Source organism: Saccostrea cucullata, unplaced genomic scaffold, assembly GCF_032062105.1.
Source record: "Saccostrea cucullata isolate Sc308-1 unplaced genomic scaffold, CSIRO_AGI_Scuc_v1 ctg128, whole genome shotgun sequence".
Taxonomy (NCBI): Eukaryota; Metazoa; Mollusca; class Bivalvia; order Ostreida; family Ostreidae; genus Saccostrea; species Saccostrea cuccullata.
This window is the reverse complement of record NW_026935471.1, coordinates 578,199-588,305: the sequence shown is the minus strand read 5'-3', so window position 1 is coordinate 588,305 and position 10,107 is coordinate 578,199. Positions and strand designations below refer to the sequence as shown.

Here is a 10,107-nt window from a genome sequence, read left to right as displayed (position 1 = left end):
AGAATAAGTTTATTCCACTAACTGAAATCTTCTTGAATGTTCTACTGAGAAAATGTAATTTTTGGATAATTTTTAGATCAATGTATATTTATTGTTTAAATCGATACGTCTTTACTGTTTATAACTTAATAATATTGTGAATTATATTTATCGATTTTCACCCAAGAAATAAAATTTTAACTTAAGCGAATTAAAATGATAAAATATGTTTAAGTTGAGTTTATTTTTAAATTTCATTTAAGTTTCAAGACTTTTTTAAGTTTTAATTGCATTTCAGGGGCTGAAAATCGATTAATATACAGTACTGTAATTCACAATATTAATAAGTAAGCAAATCTATGTTCACATTTTTGCTTGCCTTGGTCATGGTTTAACTTTCAAAATAGATTCAGGGATAAATATTTTTATATTTAATTGTTAACATATAAATATAGTGAAGTATTTCTTTTTCCTAAACAAAATTCTTGTCTTTTTTTCTTTTTCAAGATCAGAAGCAGTTTTTAAATAAATTTCTACAGCATTTTAAACAATTTTGTAATTTATTTATAAACTAAACAGACGTTGACTGAATCCACTTTATCAAAACAAAAACACATTTCAATGAGAAAAAAATTAGATGTGTTGTCTTTATTTATCATCAACATTACATCTAGTCTATTGATCAATTATATTTTGCATGTTCTTAATTGTGGTGCTTTGAAATAAACAACATTCAAAATTGTGTTGTGTCTCATTTGTTTATTAATAGTATTAAGTAAAATGCAATAATCAATCACAAACGTTATACTTTAGGATAAAACATATCACAACTTCTAAAGCACATAGAATTAGCACTAATCAACAAAACAACTATGTCACACGAGTAAACAAGAGTCTTGTAGATTTCCTCAATCACTGACCTGAGAAAACAATATATAAATGACATCTTAAAAGATAACGCATGCTCAGAACAAAAAAAAAATAAAGACATGTGACCTTAATTTATATTATATGGCTGTTTCAGCTTTTCACTTATGATGTATATATAGTCCAAAAATGTTTCCCTTCTGTTGCATGCACTTGCGACAAAATATGATCATCTTCTTTATAAAAACAAATTCTTCTATCGAAGAAAATTTGTTTATAATTCTTAAAAGATTTTCTTCAAACCAATATTGAAAGTAGAGCTCTAAGGATGGTTCAAAATGCATCGGGAAAAAATTATGAACTCCAATCCTATAATTGTTTTGTCCAATCAGGTTAAACAATGTTATTATTATGTCTTCAACTAAAAAGACTAGATCCATGTAGCTGAGTTGAAATGAAAGACAACGGTATTAATTTCAGTCAGTGGATTCGACATAACCATATTTATCCAACATTTGGCTTCAGTGTCGGCAGCTCTCGGCAACAGATGATTCGGCTGCCTTTTGGGCCGCTGCAATTTTGTCGGGTGTGAGGTACGGGTGATACCGATAAGAGGAAGTAGATGGGTAAACAGAGTCTGAAAAGGAAGCGGAAGTTGTTGGGATGCTGTCTCTGATCCTTAAGTTGTTAGCATTTACAAATGAGTGAAAGGCCATCGGTGGAATCATGAAGTTCGTGTTTAGGCCAAGGAGTCCACCATACAAGGTATACAGCGACCGATCGTTTGGCATATATGAGGGCGAAAAGGTAGATGGGATAGGGCGCCAGACTGGCCACGGAGGAACCATACCAGACTTCTCAAGGTTTCCGCTCTCTTCTGCAATAAAAACGGAAAACACGTCATTAACCCGGTAAACAGACAAGATAAATAACAGAAAATGAACACAGATTATTACTCTCGATGAAACATTATCAAGATTGGTGCTTATATGTGCCTAGACCACACAGCTTTAATGCATGGCGGAGAAGAACGGGTGTTGTTAGACGCATCCGTTACGGGATGTGGTATTTATGTACAACAGACACGCACGTTGCCTTACGTGAAACGAGTCAGTGATTTCTAAAACCATTTATATCTAACTATTCAGGCAATTAATCGGTGCGTTTGACACCTCTCCGTGTTGCTCTCATGGTAATTCGAGTTTGCTGGGATATTGCAGACCACCGACAGCAAAAACGCTTCTTTGCAGACTACTTTGCGTTTCTTCTGCTTATTATGAATCATGGCATATCAGATGCCGATATAGAAACTCTGGGGCGAGTTTAGCAGTGACATGTGTGCTACAGTGCACCTTTGATATTGTAGTACATTGGACCCTTTTCCCAGGAGTTGAATATCACTGAAACATTGGCGCTTGTTGATTTTATTATTTATCAATTACAGTTCCGGTTTCTCTTGTATATCCGGTAAAGCAAAACAGAATATCGTAAATTAATTACATCACGCAATCGAGAAGTATGAATTCATCAAGAAGAAAGATTTGTGAATTCAGAGTGTGAAAGAAGGTCCCCTTCAGCTGTCAACCTCGGTTTGGTTCGTGGTTAACGAGTATCAGTTGAGACAACCGATACCCGACAAACGTGTACACTATGATTACACCCCGTAAGTCTTGGAAAATTTGACAGTAGTTAAGTAGATTTTAATTTTAGACAGGAAAAAGAAAGTTTACCTTTTGACATAAATTCTCGGTGTTGCTTCAGAGTTTCCTCGAGGTCGGTTTCCGTGTAGGTCCGTAAGGGGGAGCGCGTGTAGGCGTGATGCTGCATGAGAGATTCCATACCTTCCCTGTACATCAATGGATAGGAATATTCCGCCCCCATCGCAGAACTAAAAAGATACAGAAATAAATGTAAAAAATTAAACTTTATCAAAATCAAGATTACTTAAAATTCATAATTAATGTAATTTATAATTACTTCAGATTAGAGGAGCAGTAGAGAAGATTCTTTTTCTACACTGATGAAGAAAATCCGGGACAATGAAAATATCACTGCTGTATTAAAACCTACCTTTCAAACTCTGTCAGTCTTGTAGAATCTCTGAAGCCCTTGGCAAAGGGGTTACTGTCTATTTTAAGTTTTGTAATCTTAAAGGAAAGAAAAAAGGAAGTAAATAATGGACTTTTTTGCGGACATTTCTTCCAGCAATATAGAGAGAAGGGGTAAAGACAATGTATTTTAAAGAACTTTAACTCACCAGTTGGTTTTGATATGCTGTTACTGCAATGAAAACTGACTCTGGAAATATAAATGTTTTAAATTCCTCGGCATCTAAACTTGAAATAGGTTGATTTCCGGAAGACTCCTTCTTCTTTACAATGTGAATCCGTGGTTGATATTTATGCATAGAATTCAAAATAATCTGGAAAAAAATGAATTTTAAGTAAAAACATTGAAATTGCACTAAAAGTACGAGTTTTGAAAAAGAAAACTTTATTGCTATTTTTAAGTTAAACATGTACAGAACATAACATACATGGCCATTTTTGTCCAGCATGTTGTTCGTGAGTTTCAGTTTCTCGAAAGACACAGTTTGTTTCTGAAGTTGCTCTCCGGTGAAAGGTGAGTCTGGGTGCATGTAGAGGCGGGTCGGGAGGGGAGGATCTGCTTTTCCCGCCACTAGCCAGGAAGAGCGATGATAGGCGTAGCGATATCGTTTGTTGTCAACCGGAACTATATCCATTAGAACCATATACCGCCATTCTGGATCAATCCCGGTAAACGAAACACGGAAAGTAGGAAACATACGCCTTAAAAAGATACAGAAAAAAGAATTGTACATTTTTAAAATCAATTTTGTATAACATACTCAAATTTCAAATTCTTGAAGAGCAAGCGTAATAAACGAGTGATCAAAACCTCATTTTATTTTCTCTTAAACTGTATATGAAAATGTGAAAGGAAAACTGAATACAAATTTAAACATTACGTGTACTTGGAGTACTAAATGTTTATAATAATTTGTGGCCACTTTCAATGGGGCAAATTATGTGATTACAAATAACTCATTCGAGCACACTAAACGGAGCAGAACTAAGCGATGAAATTTATATGACATCGAACTTCCTGTGTTTCCTACCATGTGCAAAGCACATAAATTTCACTGTTTGCCGAGGCGTAATAATTCAGTAATCATATTTCATATAAACTCTGCCATCCTCTCTTACTTATTTTCACATTGTAAACTAAGATATCACCCTCTTAACTTTTCTCAAATAAAAAACAAATTAAACTGTCATTTCTCGCTTGTCATTGGACAGAGCCGCACCACATGCAAAGTGCTTCTTGTGTTTAGCGGCCTGACACTTTGGGGAATTTGTAACAATCTCTTGTATCCAACTTCATGTTTATTTAGACACTGTATTGACACCGGTCCAATTTCACATTTTGTTGGTTTACAGGCTTTCTATGAGCCGCGTAGAATCTAAGGCTCATAAAGCACCTCGATGTTAACCACGTGTTCGGCAGCTTGGCAAGCCGAAGTGCTGTACGATAAACGATGACTTGTATCTCATCCTAAACTTGATTTACGTAACAATTCTTGCCAATGGCATGACCAGGCAAATGTATGTTTAAAAACTGTTTAAATTGCATGTTTTTATCATGGACATTTTCTGTGCTGCAAATTTATCTCATTTTTTTTCGAACCATATGTAAAATGTGCCCAAGATAATTAAACAACAGCAAAAAAGCATTACTAAATTTAAACCGAACCTGTAATTAATGGATATCAAGTCTATTACATAATTTAATATCAATTTCCCAAAAAAGCGTGTTTTTCAACTCCGCACATGTACAAAAAATTCGAACATCAATTCATAAGCAGTAACACAAGCATATTAGACTGATCATTTGTGTATGGAAATAGCAGTTCTAATGTATTACACGGTGTGTGGGTTTAGAAAAAATACGAGAAGTTTCAGTTGCTTTTTTGTCAACACAGCCACATTTCTTTACAAATAGAAAAATCTTAGGCCATTGTTGGCATCGATCGCTTCTTATGGTGATAAAGTGTGATGACGAGACTTTACACAGGAACACTTTGTTAAAGTCAGCCTTAAAAAACAAGGCTGTCAACGATTATGTTGTCAAATGACCGAATCATTTACAACCTGAGATCACAAAGTGCGGGAGGTACGAGGCACCATGGGGTGGTGGATCCGCCCCTCACAAGAGGTGGGGGTTAGTAGAGTGCAGACTGTTGAAGGGGTAGGGAGAGTCATAGAGTGTAGACCAATTACTGTAGACAAAGTTCATCTATGCTTGGTAATTTACAGCGGTGTCTGGTAAGTGAAAAGTGGACAAAAAAACTATGACACCAATATATCTAACGAGTTTTTTTTTTTAAATAAATCATCAAATGTCAATTTGCATAAAGATTCCAGTCAGGAAGTGAATTAATGCATATTTCATTCTTAGATTTAACTTTGTCCATGCAAACACATATTAAAGTTCTTGAAAGCAATAAAAACCGGACATAATATTTCCTTGTATGTAAACTTTCATTGTAAAATATCACAACTTCGCAATCAAAATGAATGTTACTACAACGATCTGCATTAATTACATTAAATGTTGCATTACAAAAAGAAAAATATAAGGAGGAAGAAAAGAAAAAGATATCATCAATTCAAAAGAATCTTGAAAAACATTTTTTAAATACCCTTTAAAACATAAAAATAAAAATTCATCTTTAAAGAATTAGAAATGAAATAAAATTAGTTTTATTTTTAATTGCAACTTCTAAAAATTTTAATGATAAAATAAGTAAAGATAAAAACTAAATAAAATAAAAATAATGTACGATTTACTTTGGTTTCTTTATGAATGAATTAATCGTTAGTTTATCAATTTTAGTGTACCTAAATAATTCAGAATATTTTTATAAGGCATTTTTAATTTTAAAACAACTCATATCAATGCATAATTAAAAAAAGATAAAACTATAAATCACTTCCTTTATTTTTCTCAACAAAAACGGGATAATTTCCGTAAACACTCGACTAATAAGCATTAAAATGGTGTCAGACGGATAATAAACAGATATCTAATCAGCATTTTTTCTTGTCATTTAATTTCACTGGTTTGAGATTGATTGCGATGTTGAAGCTGATAACAGACCATTGCACGAAGAAGAGATACATAAACACTGGTGTCTGACGAGGCCCCGGGAAGCGAGGGCTCTCAGTCCATCAAACACAGAGCTCCAAGATTCATGGTCAACGTCCATTGTGTGCATTGAATAATTTTCAAGTGATAGAAATTAGTTGATTTGAGAAAGATTAAATGTCTTAAAGCCGTTAATACCACTAGGTTCTATTTATCACCTTTTAAATAGCCGTTCTTTGCCTCTGAAGCCTATCATTTTGCTAGCTTAAATGTTGCTGCTCGGGGCACTGTTTGGACAGCGCCATCACTCTCTAGTATTGAATAGTGTTATTACAAAATTCATTTACGCTTAATTGTTAGTGAAAACATCGGAAGAAAGAAACATGTCATTAGACAAGATAGCAAATCGCCAGTCCGGTAAATATTACCATTGTCTCTTTATCAACCGGGGAAAAGGGGACACTCCACCCCACAGAGCGCCAGAAAGACCTCGTCTAAGAGTCACCACAACGTTTGATAATGTGGAAATATATCAAAGAAAGTACCCGGAATAATGGACATCGAAGTTTTGTTGACGAGCGGAAATGTTGAAACGGACATTAATAGACCAACTTTTGTCAGAGCGCGTGATCGTGTAAATTACCTGTCGTCAAATAAAGGATCGCTGACAGAACCAAACATGGGTTTAGTTTGCCACTTTCAACTTTTGAATTGAATTCCATTCCATTTACGAATGTTACTTTTCAAAACCCCAAATGTCCAAACAAGTAATAATTTTGGACATATGAAATATACCAAAGAGAACTTGACCAAAACCAAAATATAGAGGATAGAAGAGGCGTAAATAATTGCCAATGCGAACATCGTGTTTTTTATCGCTGGGTGGATATTCAAACCAGCAATTTTACATGTTTAACTAAGAGTTAGTATTCCTCAGCACGAAAGATGTGGCCACTAAGCGGCCGTGAAGTCGTAAACTAGCCGATCGCTGACATCCCTTGCCCAAATAGGCACTTGTATCAACTTCGCCACTTTGATAATTATAGTGTGAAACACTGAAGCATTTTCTTATTATTTCTGATTATTGAACTATCGTTGCGCATATTTTCACCGGTATGGTGTGTTAATCAAATTTAAACAGGCGATAAATTTCTACAGGGGTTTGAATAAAGTCTGAATTCTGTTTTTGCGATTTCACGCCGAGCGAATATTATCAGTAAATTTAATTTCGATAATGATTAATAGTATAGATAATACTACAAACAAATGGCGTGTCATTTGCCAGCATTGTGTTTGCGCACGTGGTTTGCTCTTTTCACGCACAGTTGCGTTGGTAACACGTCACGCGCATCTGGGGTACTATATGCCTTCTACTAACCTCCCGGTTTTTGTGATGATCATCTCCGTTCCTAGCTCGTGGAATTTGTCCCATAAATCCTTGGTTTCCAGACGACACTCCACTCCCGCCAATTCGCGGCTGCAGGCTGGAGATGTTGTCGTAGATACCTCGTCACTATCTACATGTAACTCATTCTTTCCTTCAACTTTCTTCACATCAGGGGTGGCATCGGTATGTTCCTCCACAAATTTTTCTGCGTAAAATATTCGAAGAAATAATATTTATTATCAACTTAACATGAAAATTATGTTTCACTATAACTATCAATGTTAGTTTATTTTTTAAATCAAAATTCTAACATTTAAATGATCTTATTTCAAGTCTAAAAGGGTCGATTATCAAAGTTCATTTTACCTTATTTATTATAATCTCTTATATAAAATTATATGACTTTTTGAAAATATTTTTGCGTTTTCTAATTTCTTTTTGGTAATCTTATTTCAGTATTTTCAATGAATATTATGCTTAAAGTTACAGAATTAATTGACAACTTCTTTAAAACATATTTTTCCTATAAATATGGTAAAACTTAGAGTAAAAATGATTCATTTTAGTGCAAAATTTATTTTAAAACTCAGCTGATTTTTCTGTAGACTTAAATTAATTTTTCAAGAGAGAAGAAATCATTTTTGAAATCAAATCATTGAAAATCAAGTTTAATATATAAAATGAGTTTTTAAAAAAATTCTAGAACGTGTAGGTACTAGATTTTGTTGATACTCATCTCTCGACCACTGTGAAATATTTAAAACCAAATTTTCTTAATTAGTAATGAAGAGTCACATGACTTGATTGGACCCGACAGGTGTCCGATAAAGGTGAGCTAACCTGAATAAGGTGCAATTTTTGACGCTAAAGCTTTGTTGAAAAACCTCATGCAAATTTATAAAACATTGTTAAGCTGTTGCAAATGAAGTCTCTTTATAGATGCGTTGTTCTTACATTCTAAGTCCTTTATTTTAATTGATTAGATTAATTCTTGAGATAATCTGCCTTCAACAATTCCAAGTGTTTGATAGGACAGTGAGATATTGAGTTTATGTCACTTATCGTTAAAAGATAAGGGTGGGATATCTCTCAATTAAATCTAGGTTTTGCCCTCCATAGAGTTAGTCAACAGCACCGTTTATACGCACTGCTACCCCTCCAAAGGACCGCTTATATCATTAGCGGCAGAAGTGATATCCATCTGATATATTTAACTAATCAGCGATAAAATGCCGATAATAGATTGCTCAAAATCGCCAAATTTACAACTGGTGTACAGTATTTATTTTGTTGGTTTTTATTTCTTTTAAATCAGTGACCTGACTAAATGAAGTATTATCCGAATATTATCCTAATTATTTGACGATAAAAGGTGCATTTTCACGAGTCAGTAGAAGCGATCGATTGAGATTGTTGGATAAAATATTTTTCTAATTTGTAAATTCGTAAATAGATTATACTAACAGACGAAAAAAACCAAACATCTGAAATGCACCTCACTCAAATCTAAAAATTAGATTTTTACAGTTTATAATATATGATTTTCATCTTTAAAAAAAAATTAATTTTTGTGATTTTTATCATGGAACCAATTTTGAAAACTTTTTGTCCTTTTTACTTGCTAAATTTTATTATTATTTTTTTTTATTTTCAAACACTAGGTTAATTTTATGACGGTCTTAAATATCCCAAGATTTGATCAATCTGAGTTATACAAAAAATAATAATTAATATATAACTTGCAAAAATTACTGCTAAAAATTTTTTAAAATAAATATTTATCAGAATGAAATTACAAGGAAATAAAAATAGCTTGAAAATCGCATACTTTAATATTGATATTGTGTGTACATATTTTCCTTTTAATTTTTTAAGAATTAGCTTTATCACTAGTCACAATTATAGATTTATGAGTGATAAACAGAAAAGTGTAATATTATAATTAACAAGTACATTAATGAAACCAACCCCAGAAAGAAAACAGAAAAGAAACGCAGTAATTTTGTAATCCCATTTTCACAATATTCTTTTTACCATATTATTATGTTATGTGAAATTCTATACAAATTTAAAAAAAATAGAGTACTAATGATTTAGATACTTACCGAGGGTGGGAAGACTTTCTTTGGACTGCGGGTTTTCGGGAGTAGATTTTGGGGTCACCCCCTCCATTATAGCGGCTATGGAGAAGGCCGTGGCTTTGGACGATAGCTGGACAGCTTTGGTAGAGGACGGCATCTCTCCAGTTATACTCTCAGCACGGGAATTTTCTTCAGAATCCATACTCAGTTTTTGTATGAAATTTCTCCACGAATTTCCGTATAAATTAAAATCTTTCTCTAGATAAATGTTTATTAATAAGAATATAAAAGATGGTACCACACACGAACTATCGTTTGTTTATCATCTGCCAAACAATTCTATGTAACTACTTCAATTAAACCATTGCTATAACATTTGTATATCTTAAGTACCATCTTAAGTTTCTGTTAATTTTCTTCACTTGTTTAAACTGTTTGCTATTGGCTGTTTGTGACTATGGGCTGCCAATCACAAGGCTGAAGGGAGGAGTCAGCTCCATCTATTAGCGCCGGGATCGATATCCCGCTGATATGAGCAAGCGCTCTGGACAGCCAGGATGACAGGCTCGCAGAAAAAAGTCTCCCCGTGACACCATATTTGTTTTGTCTTACGGAGGTTGAACC

General features: G+C 33.7%; 1 protein-coding gene across 1 annotated transcript; it reads right to left on the bottom strand.

The window, feature by feature from the left end:
* Window positions 1-653: 653 nt before the first annotated feature.
* On the bottom strand, window positions 654-9,855 carry LOC134242959 (T-box transcription factor TBX20-like). Its single transcript, XM_062725171.1, has 7 exons — window positions 9,508-9,855; window positions 7,394-7,607; window positions 3,383-3,656; window positions 3,104-3,268; window positions 2,917-2,993; window positions 2,577-2,734; window positions 654-1,723 (listed from the first exon to the last, which is right to left on the bottom strand). Exons 1-7 carry the CDS (start codon window positions 9,683-9,685, stop codon window positions 1,368-1,370), a joined length of 1,422 nt encoding a protein of 473 aa, XP_062581155.1. The 5' UTR covers window positions 9,686-9,855; the 3' UTR covers window positions 654-1,367.
* Window positions 9,856-10,107: the final 252 nt, after the last annotated feature.